Consider the following 24508-nt stretch of genomic DNA (forward strand, 5'->3'; position numbering starts at 1 on the left):
ACTGGTTTGGGTTGGTTGGTTACACTCTTCGTTTCAAGTGTTGCGCAAATAACATTGATCATGAGTTCTTTCAAAGTTCTTCGTAGCGGTGTTACAGCACAGGTACACGCAGGAAAAGACCAAGAAGGGACAAGAAAGAGTGCTGATTATGACTATGTGAAAGCCTAAGCAAAAGGACAGACAAAGAGGATAACAGGGAGGAGTGGGTAAACAAGAGAACTATTTACATAGCGAAAGGTCAGAAATGTCCCTAGTTGGCTTCGTTTTGATGTGCTGATAGTAACAGTTGGCATTTTCATTACCTATTTAGTTGACTAGCCTAGCGTAACTACACCTACACCGTATAACATCTGCGAAGCATACGCAAGGTCTCTCTCTGTAATAGGTGTAGGCCAACCATATTTTTAATGGCTTATTTCGTCCAACGTTGGCCAACCGCGCATAAGAAGCCGTGGACCAGTGATCGTACGTCGCCGTCCGTCGCGTCACCAAATGAGAGTTCTGGCGCGTAGAAAGGATGTCGGAAGAGACTAGTACAAATAATAAAAGCAACACTGTGACGACTTCACTGAGTGTACACACTGGCTCAAAGGTGCCTTCTTGAGCACAAGGCATCGATAGAGCCTATAATGATTTAGTTCAAACTTGTCGGGCCCTGTTCGACTTCATGCATTCCGAACAGCATCACTTTAGAGTGCAATTCTCCAGCATTCGACTTTCGTCACGGTCGTTTTGTTTACTTTTAAACCACTCTGCTCCCCGCATCGAAGGAAGTTAGTTCACTGACAACTGTGTTTGCGCTGGCGTCTACGACGCGCGGGATTCGTCAGATATTTTTTCTGTCTTGTCTCTCTCCCAGTTTATGGTGCAGTGATTACGCGTTCGAATCCTTCACGGCATCCGACGCAATATCGAAAGACTAAAGATGTGAGGTTTGAAAAAAAAAAATGTTGAATTACTGAACCGCCGAGGAGCTACGCCGCCGGAGGTTGAGAACAGGGCCATGCGGGTTTCGTATATATATATATATATATATATATATATATATATATATATATATATATATATATATATATATTTCCCGGGCGGATATTTATTGGAGCAGAGCCCCTGAGGCGGCGGCGGCATCCTCCGCGTGTACTGCACGGTGCGGGCCACCCACTGTCGGGAAGAATCCCTTGGCGCCCGCACCAAACAGGCCGGCATTCCTGCGCCCTGCAAATTATGATAGGACCACACGCCCGCGCTCGCATGCTAAGCGCGCATTTTACGATCTGCGGACATCTTTGAACTTTCTGCTGCAGGCGGAGCGAGCGCGCGGGATTAGGCGGCCTGCGCTCTCTTGGGACGGCCGACGCCGCGCCGGTTGGCCCGCGCAGCGATTTACGACCCCCTTCTTCTTTCCTGCAGAGCCCCCGTTTCGGCGATGGTCCCGCTGCCGTCGCTGAAAGGCGCCGCCGTTGGCGTTCGGACGCTGCTCTCCTGTGCGCGCGCTGCCTCCGACGGGCGTGCAGTGTTATTCGCGAGGTTCGCTCGCTCAGTGTCAGGAATTTGGGGAGAGGAAAGAAACAAAGGAGAAACGGGGCCAGAGGTCCAATAGGATGGAATGCGAGGCGCGGACCTACGCGCGAGTTTGGGGCGAGCGCGTAGACCGGACGCCCAGCCCACAACTCCGCCTGAAGTATTCAGTTATTTTGTTGGGCGAAACCGTATACTGTCTGAAATGCGTCGCGAGTAGAGCTTGTGAGTTTCCTTATTTCTACATCATGACGTTGTCCCTGTGTACCATCGCAACGTTGTGCTGGTATGCCAGCAGCCCCGGTTCTTTTTTTTTACATTTGTTATGGGCATAGCGGCGCCGTTGCTACTATATACTGCAGCATTGCTGCACTTGATTCATCACAGAACAGCACCGACGAAGGATGCCGCGGCGAAGGTCTTGTTCACCGACAACTCTGACGCGCTAGTGCACGGGCTCTCTTACATTTTGCCGGGGCCCGCCACACTGAGAGGAGCTGCTATTATACAGCGGAGCAACCTCTCCGACGGTTATAGTATAGTCAACCTTTAAGCAACGCTCCATCACTGCAGCTAGAATGGAGGTCGCACTTGGGCTCTCTTCTGTAGCTCTTGATTTTGTGGCTTGATGAGACGTGTTGCTGTATGCATAGTGCTTGTGGTAAATTTCTAGCTTAACTATCGGACGATAGACAAAAAACGTAGAGAAAAACGACGGGGAAAACTGAATCGTCCGTGTCGTTTCACTCTTATTTGTCGTGTCTCATCCCATTCGTGCAGCATCGTTACCCGAGCTCATGACTAATATAATGTGACAATTCATTTCCCTCGATTCTATTCCTTCCTTATCGTCCACTGCTCAGGAACAGCCGATCCTGTAGGTGGAACGTCGCTCGGACGAAGCTCGAAGAGGAAGAGAATTGTGGGAAATAATTGCGACATTATCCCTGCCCATGTTTGCTTAACTTTTACGATAGAGATAGAGATCTTGTTGCGACCTCAGTAATGAGCTGAGGAACGGGTCTGCGAGTGTTACGTACGTAGAGCAGCCAGGCTATGGCAAGTACTACCTCCGTGGATTATCCAGATTGACTACGGACGTTAGGCGCGCCCATGGGCCACCGCACTAAGGCTCGTAATGCCGGAGTGATTGCCACATCTTCCCAGCTGAGATGCTCAGTTCAGGAAGTGTGACCTTTTAATGTCAAAACCTTCTCGTCCGTGACACATCAGACATATTGACACACCGCTGTAAATACCCCTGTCACTGCTGTTGTATGTTCAAGGTGAGAAACGTGAAAAAAAAACACTCTAGTGCGCTCATTCATGAGCCAGAGTCCGTTGTCGGAGGCCAATGACACCAAGCAGCTGCCATTTGCGTTGATTTTTGAATTCCTGTGTGAACCTACCTTCTTACCTAGAACACTGACTTGTTCTTTGCTGATGTGTGTAATCACCAAGACTTGGGGGAATTTCTTAGAGAGCCTGTAGTGCAATTTTGGTGAACGTATATTGCAGGTGTCCTGCTTGATGTCTGCAAAGAATCCTGGCGAGATGACGCCGAGGCAGCGACAGCGGTCTGGCATTTATATAATTGAGGCATGGACTTGCGTTTTTTTTCTTTTTTTCAGCAGCACTGTCAACGAAACGAGCTACCCCTGTATCAAAGGAAGATGACAGCCGCATCGGAGGCGCTTTCAAGGCAACTGCGGAGGCCATCTGTAGCGTTGGTTTCTTCGGGAACCAGCGATTCTGTTTGCGTGCACGTGCCAGTGACAGCCGCCTGACACGCATGTAACTGAGGCGTCGACTTGCGGTTTCTTTTTCAGGTTAGTTGTGTTCAGTTCTTGAGATTTGATGCACTGCCTTTTGTGTCACCGGCAGTTGTTGCAGCAAAATCTGTGCCATCATGTTGTGCGATGAAATTGAACAGCTAATGAAGGACTTTCGGCTCGAATTCCGCGACATCTGCTCTATATAAGCTTAAAGAGAAATGACGAGCAAGCTGGAATTATTTTATCAACAATTTGATGAAAAGACAGATCTCTGCACGCAGCTGAAAAAAAAAAAGAGAAGCAAGACATTGATGTTTGTCATGTCTCCTCCTTTTGAAATATGCATCATCCCCTCACATTATTGCGCACTTTAATAGTCGGCCGAAGCGAGATGCAGTTCTTGAGCAAAGGCGGAGGTCCCACCTGACCGTTGCAGATAGCGGCTGCTCTGGAACAACCTCAGTTTATTTGAACGAGCACTTTTGCCCACAGCTCGAAAAGCGGCTGAGCACGACTGCTGCTAAAGAGAGGGCAAAAGACCGTTTGCTCAAACGATGGCAAGGTATTCGCACGAAAGACGGAGTCATCCGGCATGCTTCAGATCACTTTTCGTTTGCGACCTAGATAAAATAGCATAAAGGCGGCACATTTCACTACCGTGTAAATAGTTAACTTTAATGAATATGTTAAAACCAATCGCCTCCCCCTCCCCACCTTTCTTTAAAAAGCTAATCCAGCTGATATTATTTTCATAACTCACAATCAGCGCGAAACAAACAGCATATTGTCACAACTTTTCTTGAGAGTTTCAATTTTCAGCGTGATGTTATGATTATTCAAACATGGTGCCACAATGATTCTGACAGATTGCATGTTCCGGCACATGCGCGTTATCTTTTGAACCGCTGTGAAGAAAAAACAAACAAAAAAGCGGAAGTGCCATGCTATTGGTGAAAGATGTTCTTCATTGCGAATTTGTGTCGGTTTACAAAAATAACCAATAATTATGAAGTGTCCACTGTTAACTTGGACTGTGCCAATATATGTGCGGTTTACCGCCCACCGAGTAACACGTCAACATTTTTCTCCTTTACTGACGTGATTACAAAGACGGCGCCGAATAAAACAACACACGAAGAAGGGGGACACGAGACAGCACGTAGGCGCTCGTGTCGCACTTCGTGTGTTGTTTTATTCGGCGCCGTCCTTGTAATCATGCTTAACCGACTAGCCCACCAACACATGCTCATTTACTGACGTGTTATTTGGCTGGAAAAAGCACAACTGCTCTGTGCACCATATGGAGATCAATGCACCTGACGTCGTGCAGCCGCCCACGCGATTGCAGGAAAAAATAAGTAGACCTTATATTTATCACAAACGTCAGCGATAAGCAGTATTTTTCTGGTGTTATATAGCAGAACACGTCGGAGGTCACCCATCCATATATTTGACAACAACTTTCAACAGACCGCATCCTATAGACGGAAAACCGCAGTCTACAACGTATACCACTGCATAAGCGATGCGACGCTGGAAGATTTTCGCTCTCAGTCTTATCAAAATCAAACACCATCTGGGAAGCATGGGGCCAAGTTTACGAAGCTTATCATTCGTAAGTGCTCTTTGCCGTTGGCCGACCGCCTTCAAAAATATGTCGAGTATCATGATTGACTGGAATTTATTCTTATGAACAAGTCTAGCGCGAGGTATTTTTGTGAATGCAGGCGCGCAGGCGTATAAAGGTTAAGGCCATACTTAAAGGACGGGATCAGGACAATATAACAAATTACAAGTGAGGGTAAATGCTGCCAATATTCTCTAACGGTGCTGAATGCACGAGCGCTCGACGATCTTTTTGAGCAAACGTAACCTTATAACACCCTAGCTATTCAATTTCGCAAGAAACGTTTAATCGATATCTAACTTTTGATGCAGAAAGGGCTTAATCTCGAGTCCTTGAAGAACAGTTTTACGGCCTTGGAGTCTTCATTGATTATAGCAAAGCCTTTGATCGAATTGTCAATGCAACGCTTATAAATAATTTAGAATGCTATTGATATGGGGGAATTTTTTTAGCACGTTCAAGAAGAGAAAGGCTTCCGTTCAAGTTTTCAGTTGCTTCGCAAGAAAGTATTTTAGTCCCTCTTCTATTCACTATACATAAGTGACATAGTAAACATTGGCACCAATAGTGCACTTATAATCTATGCGGATGATAGTCTGCTAGCTAGAGGAGCCAATATACTAGATATTTAAAATGCGGCTGCCAAAGTTGTTATGTTACTAAATAGCTGGAGTCCACATAATTAAAGAATAATCAATACGTCAAAAACTAAGGCACTCCTTTTTCGAGCAAGAAACAAAAACACAAAAGGCCTTCATCCAGGTTTGTTTAACATATAAATTGTTGCAGGGTTAGAAACCTTGGTGTCATGTTCCACAAAAGCATGTCATCGGATTTTTTTATGGGGTTTTACGTGCCAAAACCACTTTCTGATTATGAGGCACGCCATATTGGAGAACTCCGGAAATTTCGACCACCTGGGGTTCTTTAACGTGCACCTAAATCTAAGTACACGGGTGTTTTCGTATTTCGCCCCCATCGAAATGCGGCCGCAGTGGCCGGGATTCGTTCCCGCGACCTCGTACTCAGCGACCTCGTGCTCAGCATTCATAGAGGCGGACATTACTTGCACGAGAAATACATACTCAATTAATACACACATTCAATTAATTCAATTAGAATTCAGTTCAATCAATTCAATGTTTCTTTAATTCAATTTAATCAATTTAATCAATATTCGGTTGAAACACATTCAGTTCATTTTAAGAATCACTAAGTAACTTCTTAATGAATTACTTTACAGCACATATTACTATTTATGAATTGTAGCCGGTGAGTTTGCAAAGCATATCTACTTGGAATGAATTTACAGAGTGACACCAGTTTGCAGATATACGCCATCAAACTCGTCGTAAGAAACGCACTGTTGCTCCACTTACTTTTTTTAATCAAAACGTTCTTTTGTGCATCGAAGCACAAGATTAACTGGAATACCGACGTATTTCGTCTCACATTTTGGAAAATAATATCTCGAAATTAATGTAATGCTGCAGATTCATTGCAAGTGCACAAGTCTTGAAAACTCACCGGCTACAATTCATAAATTGCAATATTGCCGTAAAGTAATTAATTATATAGTTAATTAGTCAACTTTCGTTAATTAGTTGAATATGTGTTTCGATTTCTCGCGATGTTATCGTCCGTCCCTTCGAATGATACAGCTCAAGGACAAGAATTATGCTATCTGCCACAGGAGATTTTTAAAATTTTCGGAAAGCTTCAAAATAATCACCCCGTATGTGTAGTGAACTGTATCCCGACTAGCTGGATTACTGTGCAAACATCGTTGTTTATGTCCCGAAAATGTAAAGCTTATAATTTATAATGCTATGTTTTTTTTTTTTGCAATCGGCTATAGTCATTTTGTTTTAGGAACCACAACTTTCTATAATATAAAGGAAATCTATCTATTACAGAAGAAAGCGATTCGTGCAATCGCAAATATTGAGTATGATGCGCATACTAAAGATATTTTTGAATTGAAGCAGGTAGCCCATAACAGTCTTATGCTTGCTCCCTCTAATAAACCGTTATGAGCTGAGCGCGAAAAACAGTGATGTGTGCATTAAAGACAGGCGTGCGTACGTTTGGGCTAGTTGGTTTGATTCAGTTAATGTTGGGATCATATCGTTTCAGTGACGCGGACAAGGGGTCCTCGTCCGCGACAAGGACAAGGACGACAAGGACAATGACTTGTTGTTCTTCCTCGTTCGCGTCACAACTGCGTTAAATATCCTGCAGCCCTAGAAGAAATAATTTCTCCTCTTGACACGCGAACCAGTGACCGATGAACTGTACACGTACAAGCTACGGACGACAGAGGATACGCTACACATCTACAAACGCTTTTAAAAAAAGTAACAATATAAAACAAGCCCTCTTTATTTCTTAATTTTGTTGCTCTGTTTGAAAAAGTTTGTATTTATCAAGCAAATTCTTATGCAACTAACATGCCATTATTTTTCTACAGCTTGGTACTGCTCTTGCCGTGTCTGTGCTGTTTCGTCTCTGCCGTGTCCGGAAAGGGTACATGCCCTGTCCTTCACGGGCTTTTTGTCTCTGCTCTCCCCATCCCTGGTACACTTTTCTTGTTGTGAAAAGGGATTAATGAAAATACATTTGTATTTAAATTTGTATTTGTGTTTTTTCTAGGTGGAAGACTATAGTCGCCTAGTTGAAGTTCTCGAGGGTGACAAGTTCGCTTTGGAACTTGCATCATTCGCCCAATCGCACTGGCTGTAGCTGTGTGGCGAAAGTGAAGGAGAGGATGATCCTTACACCACTACTTAGATTCCACGGCTGGCTGCCTTATTGTCGGCGCCAATTATTCCACTTTTATAAGGTTAGCTGGGAAGGGAGTCGTAGGAATACCGATGCACCATTTCGCAAAGGTGTTGAAAGCAGAAGAAGATCGCCACGCCAAGCAATATGTTTACCAGGCCCCAGCACAGTGTTCAAGAACAAATTCAGTTGCAAGCAGTCCATGTATGCAGGACAAGAAATCTACACACCAAGAAGTGCCCATACACATTGTTTGGATCCGACTGCTGGTACGATCTGTTGGGAACTCGGCGCTGACGCCCGTGGTTGTACCTGGGTCGCAAGCCCCAAGGGTAGCGTTGGCCTGGCGGCCGGGGTTACAACTGGAAGCATCCGAAGGTCCCGGCAAAGCATGAGTCGACTGGTAACAACGAAACAACTTGTTTATTTTAACATCGCAAAGAGTTGGCGGTCAGGTTTGACCGAAGTAGAGAGACGGGAGAGCACTTCACTCAACAGAAGAAATCGGAGCCCTCTCTTTTTGCGTCCGGGGGCAGCTGTTTTTATACTCTCGCAGTTGAGGGCAAGAAGGAACCCCTCAAAAGACGAGCACGTGAATGTACAATGGGCTAATGGTGACGCACACTGTCGTAGCGATGCCGTAGCACCATGACGAGCACGATCTCGAAGCACCCTGTTGTAGCGCTGCCGGTCGGGCACAATGACTGTAATGAGAGGATGGTCCCTGCTTTGGCATCGCCTGTTTCGGGCACAATGACTGGAATGAGAGGATGGTCCCTGCTTTGGCATCGCCTGTTTCGGGCACAATGGCTGTAATGAGGGGACGATCCCTGCTTTGGCATCGCCTGTTTCGGGCACAATGACTGGAATGCGAGGGTGATCCTTTGCGGTCGCATCGCCGCAGTCGCGCCTGGAAGCACCTGGCGATGAGTGTTGCGGCGACGACGATCGGGCCAAAATGTCTGCCGCCCCGCCGCAGTCGCGCCGGCAAAACCACGTGTCGCAGGCGAAACGCAACAGACCGCCCCGCCGGGGGAAGGAGATCCCGATGGACAGGGGACTGCATCCGCTGGCCGGAGGGATGTCGCTCGATGATGCTCATAACCGAAGTCGGGCGTCCCTCGACGTTTCTTGAGCGCAGCGCACAGAGAAGGCCTCGTTCTCTCGTTCAGGTTCGCACGGGACACTGCAAAGTGACTTCGGGAGAGTTCACATTTTTGTTCTCGTTCCCGGCAAGCGTTAGAACTACGCTGAAACTCAACCGCTCAGTCCGCAAGCACGGCACAACCCTCACTAAGCCCTGCCAGGCTCTTTCCCCTTTTTATACCACTGCCTAGTTCCTTACAGTAGTCTAGCATCACTCAGAACGCGTCCACAAATTGAAAAATTGCACTAGAAAGCATATCATCACTTTGAAACACTAAACAAAAGCAATATGTTAAAAAAAAATCCTGCCTCAGGAAGAAAAACATCAGTAACCAACAATTTTGAGGCTGATTCCTACGTTAGGGGCTTCGACTTAAGCCATCGGCGTTACCGTTGAGACTCCCCTTTTTGTAACGCACCTCAAAGGAATATTGTTGTAAAGCGAGGCTCCAGCGCAGGAGGCGGCCATTTTTGGGAGAGATGGTCTGCAGCCATTGGAGAGGGCAGTGATCCGTCTCAATGATAAACCTCGAGCCGGCTAGATAGCATGACAATTTCTGAACGGCCCACACGAGACACGCACACTCTTTCTCGGTGGCGCTATACGCCTGCTCACGACTGGTCAGCTTACGACTAGCATACAGGACGGGGTGTTCTACTTCTCCATTTTCCCGTTGGCACAGTACAACGCCCATGCCTCGCTCACTAGCATCGCACTGAACAATGAACCCTTTTGTATAGTCTGGCGATCGTAGCACAGGCTGGCTTGTTAGGGCACTCTTTAGGGCGCTAAAAGCTCTTTCCTTTGTCTCGTCCCAGACGACTGTTTGAGGCTCTGTTTTTCTTAGAGCATCCGTCAGGGGAGCCGCGATATCAGAGTACCTAGGGATGTACCTCTGATAGTAGCCGGCGACACCCAAGAACGACCGAATATCGGTCTTGGTGCGCGGTTGCGGAAAGTCTCGCACAGCGGCCACTTTTATTTCAGAGGGGCGGCGACGACCCTGACCAATCACGTGACCGAGGTAGACAACCTCGGCCTGTGCTAACTGGCACTTAGGAGCCTTGACTGTCAAGCCTGCTTCGCGCAGGCGGGTTAGCACTGCCCGCAAGTGTGTCATATGCTCAGACCAGGATGCGGAGAATATCGCTACGTCGTCTAGATACGGTAAAGCGAATTCTTGCTGTCCCCGCAACACTTTATCCATGAGGCTTGAAAAACAGTATGGCGCGTTCTTCAAACCAAAACTCAACACTTTAGGACGGAATGTTCCCATTGGTGAAATGAACGCCGCATACCTACTAGCCTCTTCTGTAAGTGGAACCTGCCAATAACCCCTGACAAGATCTAGGGTGGAAATAAACTGAGCGCTACTAACTTTCTCAAGGCGCTCCTCGATGTTAGGGATCGGATAAATTTGATCCTTAGTGATGGAATTAAGCCTGCGGTAGTCGACGCAAGGACGAGGTTCCTTGCCCGGTACCTCAACTAAAATCAAAGGGGAGGTATAATCACTCTCACCTGCCTCAATAACACCGAGCCGTAGCATTTTCTTTACCTCAGCCTCCATAATATCGCTCTGGCGGGGTGACACCCGATACGCCTTGGATCGTACTGGCTCTGGGGAGGTAAGTTCTATATCATGAGTAAGTACCGAAGTCCTACCAGGCCTCTCAGAGAACAGACCTTGAAACTCTTGTAATAGCTGGTGTAGTTCGGTTTTCTGCTCGGGCGACAGCGGTGCTTTACTGATAAGGTCACTAATGACTTGACCGGTGTCTTCCCTGTTCGTCACTGAGCCTAGTCCTGGAAGCTCGACCGGAAGCTCTTCAGGAACGTTTACCATCATGCACACCACTGCTTCCCTTTGTCTATAAGGTTTGAGCAGATTACAGTGGTAAACTTGCTGTGCTTTCCGCTTTCCTGGCAGACTTACCACGTAGTTAACGTCCGACAGTTTCTGAACAATTCGTGCTGGGCCCTCCCACTGCACGTCTAGTTTGTTGTTTAGCGATGTGCGCAATATCATGACCTCATCGCCAACCTCAAAACGACGGGCCCTGGCTGTCCGATCATAATAAACCTTGGCCCTCTGCTGGGCCTTTGTCATTGCTTCACCTGACAACTCCTGTGCCCTTCTTAAGCGTTCGAGGAGCTTAAGCACGTACTCCACCACGACTGGGTCGTCGCCCCTACCTTCCCATGATTCTCGAAGCATGCGAAGCGGAGATCGAAGCGAGCGACCGTACACCAGTTCAGCTGGCGAAAACCCCGTAGCCGCATGCGGCGCGGTCCTTAAAGCAAACATCACCCCAGGCAGACACAGCTCCCAGTCAGTTCGATGTTCAAAACACAACGCTCTCAACACGCGCTTCATGACGGAGTGGAGCTTCTCAACGGAATTCGACTGTGGGTGGTACACTGAGCTGTGTAACAGCTTTACCCCACACCTTTCGAGAAAAGTTGTCGTCAAAGCGCTAGTAAACACTGTGCCCTGATCTGATTGAATTTCTGCAGGAAAACCAACTCGCGCAAATATGGACAGTAGTGCATTAACTATCTCAACTGAGCTGAGTTCTTTAAGCGGCACTGCTTCAGGGAACTTTGTCGCTGGGCAGATCACAGTCAAAATGTGTCTGTACCCCGTGGCTGTTACCGGCAGAGGTCCCACAGTATCAATAACGAGCCGTCTAAAAGGCTCCGTAATGATAGGTACCAATTTCAACGGCGCCCTCGATTTGTCCCCTGGTTTGCCCACCCGCTGACAAGTGTCACATGTCCTCACGAAATGGTCTGCGTCCCGAAAACACCCTGGCCAATAGTACTCTTGCAAGAGACGGTCCTTAGTTTTCTTAACTCCTAGGTGTCCGGACCACGAACCCCCATGCGACAAGCGCAACAGATCCTGACGATAGCATTGAGGCACGATCAGCTGATCGAACTCCACTCGTCTTCGGTCTAGATACTTCCGGTACAGGACTCCACCTCTTTCCACAAAACGCGCAGTTTTCCTGGCGATACCTTCTTTGACATTGCAGCGCACGTTTTCCAGGCTGCCATCCTTTTTTTGCTCGGCTATCAAAGCCGACCGGCTGACTTTTAGCAACCTATCAAGTCCGTCTGACGTAGGCGCGATGAGCAAATCAGTAGATAGCTCTTCTAACTTTCCCGAATCGGGATTTTCCTCTCCAGTATCTGGCGCCTTCAACGCTACAGACTCAATTTTATTCAGTTCGGGCGTGCTCTGAATATCAGCTTGCTGCGCCTCTGACCCTTTTTCGTTGTTTGATAACGTCGGCCCCGCAACTACCGCCTTTGCAGCGAGCTCCCGAACCTTCGATCTGGTTAAGGCCTGAACACTAGCTTCACCAAACAAAAGCCCCTTCTCGCGCAGGAGGTGATCGGACCTGTTTGAAAATAGGTACGGGTACTGGGGTGGCAGCATAGATGACACTGCGGCCTCCGTCTCAAGCGCTCCGAAAGGTCCTTCAATAAGCACTTTTGCTACCGGCAGACACACGCTATGAGCTTCCACGGCTTGCTTGATCCATGCGCACTCGCCCGTGAACATATGGGGTTCTACGTAAGACGGGTGAACTACATCCATCGTAGCTGCGGAATCGCGAAGCACTCGGCACTCTTTCCCGTTCACGAAGAGGTCTCGCATGTAAGGCTCGAGAAGCTTCATGTTCTCGTCAGTGCTGCCTATTGAAAAAAACACAACTTTTGGTGTTGTTTCCGGACACTGCGCCGAAAAGTGACCCGGCTTCTGGCACGTATAACAAACGCGCGCTTGCCTCATCTCGAACCGCTTTCTGCGTTCGGCTTCGGCTGCCGCCGTCTCCTTAGGTTCGGTCGCACTGCTTCCACTCGCATCCGCACTACGCGTGTTCCCCTTTGCTCTCATGGGTGTGAACTTCGGCCTCTCAAACTTCGAGCCAAATTCACCCTTTTGACCGTCCTTAGCTCCGCGAGCCCGACGCGTCACAAACTCCTCGGCTAGCTCAGCGGCTTTAGCCACCGTACAAACGTCTGGCCTATCCAAGACCCAGTATCGCACGTTCTCCGGTAACCGACTATAAAACTGTTCTAGCCCGAAACACTGCAGAACTTTATCGTGGTCACCAAACGCTTTCTCTTCTTTGAGCCACTCCTGCATGTTCGACATAAGCCTATACGCAAACTCTGTATATGACTCACTTTTGCCTTTCTCATTTTCCCGAAACTTCCGACGGAACGCCTCCGCAGACAGCCGGTACTTTTTTAGCAGACTCGATTTTACTTTGTCGAAATCCTCTGCCTCCTCTCTATCCAAGCGAGCGACTACGTCGGCCGCCTCGCCGGGTAACAAAGTGAGCAAGCGCTGTGGCCACGTTTCCCGAGAGAACCCCTGCTTCTCGCACGTTCGCTCAAAGTTAACCAGGAACAAACCAATGTCCTCTCCAAGCTTAAACGGCCGCATCAGGTCAGTCATTTTGAACAATACTCGTTCTCCTGCACCGTGTGCCTGACTTCCATTACGAGCGCGTTCCATTTCTACCTCAAGACGCTTCATTTCCAAAGCGTGTTGACGGTCACGCTCTTGTTGCTCTCGCTCTTTCTGTTCTTTACGTTCACGCTCTTCTTTTTCTTTTGCAGTCTCCCTCTCTTCAATAGTCTCAAGGCATTCCGACAGCTCGTCATCCTCAGCCTTTAACTCAAGAATAGCCTTTAGCAGTTCTGGTTTTCTGAGTTTGTCTGAGACATCCAGACCCAACTCTTTTGCAAGCTCCAACAATTTCGGTTTCCGCAACGACTTCAAATCCATGGCTGCTCTGAATGCTGCTTTCTCTACTGCTCACTATTGTCTTGCCGCAAACTAACCCGGCAGCAACGACAACCACAATTACCAGCTCTGTTTCTAACACAAACAAAAACCTGGCAAAGCTCAGAAGAAGAAAGTCCCGCACTCACCAAACCTCGCAGCCAAGAGTCCAGCGCAGTCGTTCCGCTGCAGGCAACCAGTCATCACACAGGGCTCGTTGCACTGCTCCCGGATCGTCGTTGAGCTGCTCAGCATACAGTCAACTGCATCTCTTCGCTGCTGGCCTCCGTCGTCGCGATCTCACCGCTGGCAGACAGTTGTTTGAAGTCGGAGGCGATCTCACCGCTGCCAACCAGATGTTTGGGATCCGACTGCTGGTACGATCTGTTGGGAACTCGGCGCTGACGCCCGTGGTTGTACCTGGGTCGCAAGCCCCAAGGGTAGCGTTGGCCTGGCGGCCGGGGTTACAACTGGAAGCATCCGAAGGTCCCGGCAAAGCATGAGTCGACTGGTAACAACGAAACAACTTGTTTATTTTAACATCGCAAAGAGTTGGCGGTCAGGTTTGACCGAAGTAGAGAGACGGGAGAGCACTTCACTCAACAGAAGAAATCGGAGCCCTCTCTTTTTGCGTCCGGGGGCAGCTGTTTTTATACTCTCGCAGTTGAGGGCAAGAAGGAACCCCTCAAAAGACGAGCACGTGAATGTACAATGGGCTAATGGTGACGCACACTGTCGTAGCGATGCCGTAGCACCATGACGAGCACGATCTCGAAGCACCCTGTTGTAGCGCTGCCGGTCGGGCACAATGACTGTAATGAGAGGATGGTCCCTGCTTTGGCATCGCCTGTTTCGGGCACAATGACTGGAATGAGAGGATGGTCCCTGCTTTGGCATCGCCTGTTTCGGGCACAATGGCTGTAATGAGGGGACGATCCCTGCTTTGGCATCGCCTGTTTCGGGCACAATGACTGGAATGCGAGGGTGATCCTTTGCGGTCGCATCGCCGCAGTCGCGCCTGGAAGCACCTGGCGATGAGTGTTGCGGCGACGACGATCGGGCCAAAATGTCTGCCGCCCCGCCGCAGTCGCGCCGGCAAAACCACGTGTCGCAGGCGAAACGCAACAACATATAGTACCCACGTGCAGCCATGTACGTGGGGCCATTCCTGCTGCCCTGATACTTGAGACGTCCTTGCTGGCGCGCTCGTTCTTTCAGGACGATGTGAGCCACTGCCTGTTTTACTGACCACAGTTGGCAGCATTGAGCAACGCTACCGATTTTGTACTAAGAGGCATATCAGCACCGCACGCTACAGCGCGTATACAAGACAGTGTTATCGCAGTAAAACTGTATCCCCCCCCCCCCCGAAGCTTCCTGGTGGCGCCGAGCTGTTAAGCAAGTGGCGCGTCTTGGAAGGTGGCATCGGTGGCTCGGAAGGCGTTGAGGGAACTGGACGAAGTGGCAGCACGCTCTCTATCTGGTTTATTTTGCCGCTGCTGGTGACACGCGTCTTCCCTCTTTCCGCTGTTCGGAGCCGCGCAGCGATGAAGCGACTAAGGGACAGGACTTAAGCGAGAAAACAAAACACGACACCCTTGCGCTCGGGTGTCGTGTTTTTGTTTTCTCGCGTAAGTCCTGCGCAACAGTTTCAAGTATGCTTTGGAGCACAGAACACAGGTGGAGGAAGAGGAAGACGACGCTGTTCGATCTGTTGTCACCTCAGCTCTGTAATTTTTGCATAGGTTTTGCTATTCATGAAGTGAGTTATTTATATCCTTGGAAGACTGCCGCATTTTTAAGGCGGTACTGTCCCTATGGGAAGGGTACGGCTGCTCCGGCGCCGGCATCTCTAAAGGGACAGCGCCATCCGAAGGAAGCCAGCGTGGCGGAGGCGGCCATGGCCTCGCAAGGTGTGGAGGTGCCAGACATCAGGGACGACAAGCAGTCCAGTGCGTCATCCTCGCTCACTGGGGACGACACAACTATCGTCGACCCTGACGAGGAAGTGGCTGATATGGCGGAAGTGGACAGCGACGGCTTCAAGGTGGTAAGTCATCGGAAGCAATGAATGGTCGGAATCCCAGTGGTAGTTTTGCCAACAGAGAAAGGTGTTCATATGAGAGAGCGGAACCCTATCAGGCTCTTCGAAGCCATTAAAGTACTGCTGGGATCTGCCCCGATTCGCAGCCGCTTCACAGCGCAAGGTGCTCTTCATTTAGATATCGCAACGGAAGAGCAAGTTGACATTCTTCTCCGGTGCTCTCAGATTGGTGACATAAGAGTTAAAGCCCGGATGCCCCACACCTACATGACTAACACATGTGTTATTAGGGGAGTACCAGTGTGGTACTCGGAAAGCGACCTTCTTGACTACTTGAAACCGCAAGGTGTTCTGCACGTGAAACGTCTGATGCGCCGGGTGGAGACTCAAGAAAAAGAATGGGCAGCGAAACCTACTAAATCTGTTGTGATAAGGTTTGCTCCCAACACCGAGCGCCCCGAAAAAATTGACCTCGGTTTTACCAAGCATGCAGTCAAAGAATTCGTTGAACCTCCTCCCCGATGCTTTAGGTGCCAACGCTTTGGGCATGTAGCCAAAGTTTGCATCAAAGATCAATGTTGCAAACGATGCGGTGGCGCCCACGATTACAAAGCCTGCAAGACAGATTTTGCTTGCGCTAATTGTGGTGGTGACCATCCAGCGAGTTTTGCTGGCTGCCCCTTCCGTGTAAGCGCCTTACACCGCCGAGTGTCCTTTATTAGTGGTCCCAAACTGCAACCTACTGAGAAGCGGATACCTGGAAGTGACGAGTTCCCGGCGTTAGATTCGGAAGTTGAGTTCCCTGCGTTAGAGTCGGAAGTTTGTAGTGTGGTAACAAGCGACGTCAGTGAGCGATCTGAGCCGATCAAGACGGCAAAGTCCTCTGTGGGTTAGTCGGTTGTTCGATCTGCTGCAGCAAAAAGTGTCCAAGTTTCTCAGCGACCAGATCACAGCCAGACTCGACAACATGGAGGACATTCCCTCGCCTCAAAAGAGATGAAACCAGCTGCAGTGGCCAAGAGTGGGTCCCAGTCCGCAACTTTTGTTGAAGTTGTGAGGCAGTGCGTACAGCAAAATAAGGAACTCAAAAATCAGGACCTGTCCGACCTTCTGCGAGTTTTGTTTGAAGTCCTGCGTTCATATGTTCAAGCGATGCAGACTGGCACCCTGAAGAAGTTTCTACAGCTCGTTCTTTCCTTTGAGTCCATGATTACCACCTTCGCAGCGACCTTTACCTTATAATATGGCTAGTATTCTTCAACCTCGTGCAACTAAAAATCACCGAAAAGTGCCGTTTATTATGCAATGGAACTGCGCTGGGATTATAAGTCGATTAGCAGAACTTAAATTATTTCTGAAAGATACGTGTGTTCCAGTATTGGCCCTCTCGGAGGCTGGCCTACCAAACGGGAGATCTTTGACTGGATATGTCGCCCATAAGAATTGCAGCATAAAGTCATTTCCCGCGGGAAGTGCCGCCCTTTACATACGAAGAGAGATTCCTCATGTGGCTTTGAACGTCACCGATCTTTGCACCGATAGCATTGAGGTAGCGGCTGTGAGGATACGGAACTCTTTCTGTTGCATCCGGATATGAGGAACTCTTTTTGTTGCATCCGTATACGTGTCTCCGCGGAAGAAGGTAGCAATGGACTTGTTCTCCAGCAGCTTTGTGACCGTTGCCCAGCGCCCCGAATTATCTGCGGGGACTTCAACGCCCATCACTCTGTCTAGGATGACAGGAACACAGATTCCCGCGGACGCAAACTTGTGAAAGTTATCGACAGTTTGGACCTGTGCGTGGCCAATGACGGAAGTCCCACTTTCATCCGGCCTCCAGCCTCAGCCACATCTATAGACCTAACCTTGCATTCATCTGACGTCCGCGTGAAGTGGTCAACTGCACTTGACCGCATGGGAAGTGATCACTATCCAATTTTAGTGTTTACTGCCGACTTCCATATGCGCGGCTCTAAAATTAGCCATGTTGTTAATTGGGACAAATACAGGGAGCAACTTGCATGTGTTTCTGGTGATGTGATAGACAAAATGATTTATGGTAAGATGGCTGCTACCACAGCGGTCAAGTTGCCTAATCATTTTCCGACTCCGGATTTAAAACTCAGGAACCTTTGCGCAGCGCGCAGAAGGGCGGAGCGACAACTGATGCGGAAGAAGGACGACAGATCCTTGAAGACGACCTTCAGTAGGCTTAACTCTGCCATTCGACGCCATACGAACAAGCTCTGTAGGTCGCAGTGGGCGTCCTTCTGCGCTAGCTTGACGGTTTTCTCACCGATGACGAGAATTTCGCGAGTCATTGGCAGTCTTGCTGGTGATTCTCGTCCTAGTAAACCTTTCGAAGCGCTTGCACTGCGCAAACAGAGACCTCTCGTGTGCTTGACAGAGGAATTTGCAGATGCATTTGTAAGTGCAAGTTCAGGAATTCATCCCTGCTCTCTGCCTGCAACATCTACGTCTGTGATGGACGCCCCGTTTACACTTCGAGAGATACAGACAGCACTCAGCAGTCTGCGGCGTCGATGTGCACCAGGTCCTGACAGCATCACCAACCAGATGATGCAGAACCTACCTCTGGAACACCGGAAGATGCTCCTAAGCTATCTCAATCGAGTGTGGGAGACTGGCAACGTTCCTCCTTCATGGAAGGTGGCTTGTGTTGTCCCAGTGCTGAAGCCCGGCAAAGAAATGACAGACTTGACCTCGTATCGTCCTGTATCACTGACGTCGTGCGTGGCTAAGCTCATGGAGAAGCGGGCAAGTAAGCATTTATCTTGGTGGATCGAAGACAGAAGGGCTCTGCCAACATGCATGACTGGATTCCGAAGAGGTTTAAGCGCACAAGATAGCGTCTTGGACTTGATAAGCCATATTGAACATCATAGAGCTTTCGGCCTTTCAACACTAGTTATTTTCCTAGGCGTATCAAAGGCTCATGATAGCGTCCTTCAGAGCTCAATACTAAATAGTTTGCAGGCCATGGGCGCACAGGGCTATCTTCTGCGATTCATTCACTCATTTATCAGTGATCGTAAAATTCAAGTGCGGTTAGGAAGTACCACAAGCACCGAAAGGGCGGTATCGCGAGGTGTACCTCAGGGAAGTGTTCTTTCCCCAACGCTCTTTAATGTTGTAATGGCTGGTCCTCCCGCTGAAGTACAAAAACATTGCAGGCATGTCCATATGTCGATATACGCGGAGGACATTTGTCTTTGGTTAACCGGATATCAACACAAGCGTTTAGCTCTGATAGCTCGACAGGCATTACTTTCAGTTCAATATTACCCTCAAGGTGTTGGGTTGACTCTCCCAGTGTAAAAATCTGGCTTCGTCATGTTTCCAGGTAGAGGTAGAAGGTATGCGCGGCTGAAGATAGACCTTGATCAATCTTGCCTTCGACAAATGAAACACAAGCGCTTTTTGGGCGCCATTATTGACTACCGCCTACAGTGGCGACGAGCTGTGGACTCGGTTGTGACATCGATATCTTCGCGTCTCAATGTGATCCGTAGAGTTACAAGTGAGCAATGGGGAAATCACCTTTCTTCAATGATACGGTTGCACGATACACTAGTGACGAGTCGAATAATGTATCAGCTCCCTTTAATTTTTCCCTCGATATCACAGCTGGAACGACTTGAGGTTCTGCACAGAAAGGGCCTAAGAAGGGCTCTTGGCGTTCCGCAGACTGCTCCTAACAATGCAGTACTTTATGAATCTCTATCAAGAGCTCTTAGCTTAGTCGCTTCACAAAGGTTATTGATGCAAATTGGCCGCCTCAAACAGACGGCAGCCGGCCGAGCCCTTCTACGGCGCCTTCGAAAGAGATCTGAGTTCCGAGCGTACTTGGCACTAAATACTCTTGGTTACCTGGGTCTTGACGCTAGAGGTCGAACTAAGAGGTTGAAACCACCTTGGTCATTCGCGAGCCTCGATTGTTCGTTGACAATCCCTCACGTACGCGCTAAGCGGAGTTCTCCTCTGGCAACAACGCGTTCGCTGGTACTGGAACATCTTGAGTCTGAATATGCACGTCATCTTCAAATCTTTACTGATGGCTCTGTGGACAAGATCAAAGGATCTAGTGCAGCTGCTTTTCACATTCCCTCTTTGAAGTACGATTGGTCTGTTCGCTTCACTGCAGTTGTGTCCTCCACAACGGCCGAAAGCGTTGCCATTGTGGCAGCTCTAAAGAAACTACGGTTTTGTACGCCTCAACCTGTTGTCATTCTTACAGATTCAATCTCTGCCCTTCAGAGGTTAGAGCACGGGTTCCCTACTGATGCCTTATGTCTTAGCTCCCTACAATCGGTGCGCAATCTCCATATCAAAGGCTTCTCCATACGTTTCCAATGGGGGCCCTCGCAATAGGTATCATAGGCAACGAGTTGGCGGACGGCCTCGCCCATAGAGCGTTGTCTGGGAATCCATTGAGAAGAGTGCCTCAAGAGGACAACAGACTCTTCAGAGAAACGGTGTTGTGCCGCTTCAGTTCTTTGTGGAGCTCGCCTCACAAGCCATGTGTGATCAAATGTCTCAAAAGAAACCAAGCCACCTTACTGCTCCGCATTCGCATGGGCTCTGCTCGTACCCCTGCGTGGATGTATAAGTCTGGCCTGGCGTTATCACCATTATGTTCAACGTGTGGTGTGTGCGGTGTCATAGAACATTACATAATGTGCTGTAATGTATATAACGCGGAAAGGAGGGTGTTATTCGGGTCCCTCAAGAAGACAGGAGTTCCTCACAGTTATCTTCAGGACATTGTTTTCCCGCGCGGGAACCGGTTGTGTAGGAAGGAGGTCTCTCGCCTTCTTTTAAATTACCTACAGGACATGGATTTGGCCTCCACATGGTGAACTGAGGAGTGACCATTTGTAATTGTGAGGTCTGTGTCTGATTATGTGATTTATTTATTTTAAGTGTCGCTACGGTGGAGCAATTGCCGGCAGCAACTGCAAGGCTAATCCCACCAGTAGCTTAAAACAACTCAACTCAACTCAACAACTCACAGAACACAGAGCAGGACACTGGCAGGAGTAGAACGAATGTCTGGCAGGAATAGAACTAATGAGTGATACCGAGAAAGAAAAGCGAAGGCGATGCGCATGCGTGATGTCTGGGGGTAAGGGATATTCTGTTATTTACCTAGTCATACAAATGTAACGAACGTGTTCAACATAAACCAGCTGCTAGTTCGCTAACGTGTTTAACATAAGCCAGCTGTTCGTTCGCGCTCCTGCCAGTTCTGTGTTTTCTGTTCCAAAACAGCGCGGTAAGATAACCAAGACTGCCCCGCTGCTCTCGCGAAACGGGGCCGGTTATAATGTAACAATTATATTCCAATTAATGCTATTCGTCTTCGCACTTTGTCAGTGGTTCATTATAACCGGGATCGACCGGTCGTGAATGGTGGATGATAAGAAATTAATAGAATACAGCGAAAGGAATCCCTACATTATACCGATCTAGCGCTTTATGTTGTAACGGGAACCAGCCTCCCTGCCTTTCCCTTATCATTTCTTTCTTTGTCCAACTGTCGCGTGGAAAGATTAGGTGTGTTACAAGACTACGTTCGAAATGAGCAATCGCCAACATGCCACAGAAGGCTCAGTCAGCCTGTAGCCAAAAGCCTATAATTTCTTCGACGAAACAAGAAACACATCTGCTGTGAAGTGCGTACCACGAGGCTTCATATGTCATATCATAAGAAGCCAACAAACACGGACACTAAGGAGAACATAGGGGAAATTACTTGTGCTTAATAAATCAAATAAAGAAAGGATAAATTAATAATTAATGGAAATGAAAGTGGATGAAAAAAGAACTTATAATATATATATATATATATATATATATATACATATATAAACGAGAAGAAAGGGGGTTAACCGAGGGTCCCGATTTTATTAGTCATATCATACGAAGCCAACAAACATTGACACCAAGGACAACATAGGGGAAAATACTTGTGCTTAATAAATGAAATAAAGAAACGAAGACTTAATGGAAAATAAAGTGGATGAAAAAACAACTTGCCGCAGGTGGGAACCGAACCCACAACCTTCGCATTTCGCGTGCGATGCTCTACCAATTGAGCTACCGCGGCGCTGGTTTCCCATCCACTTTCTTGGGTATTTATGTGTCCTAGTAGAACCCTGGGAGTGTTAGCCAGCGCCACCACACACAGACCTTGGCGGCGGACGCCAAGGTCTGTGTGTGGTGGCGCCAAGGTCCGCCAAGGCGGCGGACGCCTTTGTTGGCTTCTTATGATATGACTATATATATATATATATATATATATATGGAGACTTCATATATGTGTTACAATCTGTTGCTTCATTTACTGAGTCACGCAAATTGCCGTAAGTATCTGAGTACACATTGGTTCATTTTTTTCTGATTATGCTGCGGCAGACGGGCGCGACGGCCCGATTACATTCGAACTGCGGCGTTCGTACGTGGATCCCTTCGGGGGATCAAGTGCCGGGTTTCATTACTTGAAGCCAACGGACAATGAAGCCAGGAAAAGCATAGGCAAAATTAACTGTTATAGTTAACTGAAATTACTTCTACATTTGAATATTAAAATAACAGTTAATTTCCTTTATGCTTTCCTGGGCTTCACTGTCGGTTGACTTCACGTGGTGGTAACGGACGCGAATTCCGGCCTCTTCGTTCCCGTTGTTCTCCTCGCTCATCGTATTCACGAAGGCGCGTAGGAGACCAAAGTGGAGGCTTCTTGCATCGTTTGCATTGAGGCACCAACCTGGACGCGTCTCGGACAACCACGTACCCATGACATAGGGAAAGAGATACGATTGACTGCGGTATACGTCAACAAACTACGCTCAGCTCTGCCACGTTTGTTTACGGGTGCTGCCAAGTGGAGCAGGAAACGCCCGGATCTCTCTCTCCCCCCTTGTTTATGTGCCTGGCCACTGACATGACGGCTGCAGCGGTGTGTGTGCACACAAGAGCGCCGGAACGTCCCTTCACCCCAGGAAAATAACTGCTTAGCGAAAGCTTTGCGTAATACCAATGAATTAACGTTGACGTTCGTGAGCTCTCTAAGGCAACTTCCTCTGCGCTCCGCGTACTTAGTACGGGCACACTGTATTCCTTACTTGTTTTCATTGCGCCGGCGGGGGCCGATCAGCGCTTCCGCCTTGCAAACACGTAAACAGGGGGTTCGATGTTCTTCGTTTCCCTTTCTTTCTTTCTTTCTTCTTATTATTTCTTTAAGTTTTCGCCCGAGTGAGAGAACGCATATAACTTCCACCCGGTGAGAATATACGTAGGCAGAGGGTGAATTACTCGTCTGCAACCATACACGCGTCATCGTGGGTGCGGCTGCTCATGAATGACCCGCGGAAGCGAGAGAACGACGCGAGGCCTACGCGCTCGACCTTGCCGCTTCCGCGGAATCGGTCGCTGTCTCCCGTGCGCGCGAGCAAATGAACCCGCCGCTTCTATATCACACCCCCGGGGCTTCGAGTGTACACGCGCAGCCAGCGACACGCTGTCGACAGGTCAATCCCCGAGAGTCGCAGCGGCCACTCGCGTTCGGGGACGGAAAGCTTTGACGTCAGTCGCCAGGTTCTCGAGGGCGCACGCACGCACGCGCGCGACGTCGGGTGTTTTAGTTCTTCGGGCCGCATCCCGCAACACGTTCGCGCTGTGACGCCACTGCGAACGCGTTAACGAAACAATGGACAGGAGCTGGGGGGGGGGGGGGGGTCAGGATTGATGGACCGTGTAGTATACGCTCCAAGTGGAGGCACGCTGTGATGACGATTATTGGGACATGCCCAAGGTCGTGGGTGCACAACTGTGGCTGAACTTGTGAGTTGTACAGTGGGTCACGAGTTTCGTGAGGACACGGCGCGATTTGCCTGCTTAATTTGCGGAATCTGAGGCGGCTACAAAAATTTTTGCCAAATGGCTGTATGCATGGTGGTTCTACGGAAATTTCAGGCTTTGTCGGCATCCCTCTTGTATAAAGAGCTAAATATTGACGACAGTAAAAAGCACCTGCGAGCTAAGCAAAGCTGATTGCATACAGTATAGTGCAAATTTTAAAAGGACGAGTTAAAATAAAGAACTTAGACAATTTCTTAAGCGACTTAGACGACAAGCAGACAATTTCCATAGAGGTATGCGAAGTGATTTCTACAACGCACAACCAATGTAGCGCAAAACGGAGGACTTTCACCGATGGTTTCAGGATTGTGACTTGGTTGTCACTTTCTGTTAAGCAATGCCGCAGGTGGCAGAATTGATTTCCTTTCTACAAAGCACTATATGAGGACTCATGCAAGTGCCCCATCCTATCGGCCGACCAAGGAGCCAGAGAGGGACTAAAGCCGTCTGGGGCTGCTTTGGCCTGCAGCGTTTGCCTGATTTAAGAGCATATATACGTTTAAGCTACAATAAGCATATATACTCCAAAATTATATAGATCAGTGTACTTAATCAGAGTGCTGTCGCACGGCTTAGTGAGCAGACTGCGAGCGTTTTGCCGGTGTGAACTTTTGCGATAGTACTGGAACCTCCGACTCGAACGTCCTACATACGCGACATATTAGCTGTTCATGAGGAAATAAAACCAATTTATTCGACATCTCAGAAGATGTAGGGAGCGCAGACAATGAACGGAATTCAAATGGCTTAACAGAGCCCCTATCACCCAGTGGCATACAGAAACAACTCTTCACGCGTACAGATTAAAAAAAAAAAGCACCACACATGTAGTGAAGGATAAATTGAACCACTGAACGATAGCGAAAAA

General features: G+C 48.5%; 1 protein-coding gene and 1 non-coding gene across 2 annotated transcripts in view; one reads left to right on the forward strand and one right to left on the reverse strand.

The window, feature by feature from the left end:
• Positions 1–24508, forward strand: part of LOC142566272 (protein FAM136A-like) — a 90601-nt gene that overhangs the window by 41882 nt on the left and 24211 nt on the right. The window contains exon 3 of the mRNA XM_075677156.1: positions 3153–3347. Within this exon, the coding sequence (XP_075533271.1) occupies positions 3153–3305 (153 nt within the window). The 3' untranslated portion in view covers positions 3306–3347. The remainder of the gene's footprint in view (positions 1–3152; positions 3348–24508) is intronic.
• TRNAS-CGA (transfer RNA serine (anticodon CGA)) lies at positions 21754–21826 on the reverse strand. Its single transcript has one exon. It is a non-coding gene; the product is annotated as a tRNA-Ser (tRNA).

The sequence above is a fragment of the Dermacentor variabilis genome, unplaced genomic scaffold (assembly GCF_050947875.1).
Source record: "Dermacentor variabilis isolate Ectoservices unplaced genomic scaffold, ASM5094787v1 scaffold_12, whole genome shotgun sequence".
In the NCBI taxonomy this organism is placed as follows: Eukaryota; Metazoa; Arthropoda; class Arachnida; order Ixodida; family Ixodidae; genus Dermacentor; species Dermacentor variabilis.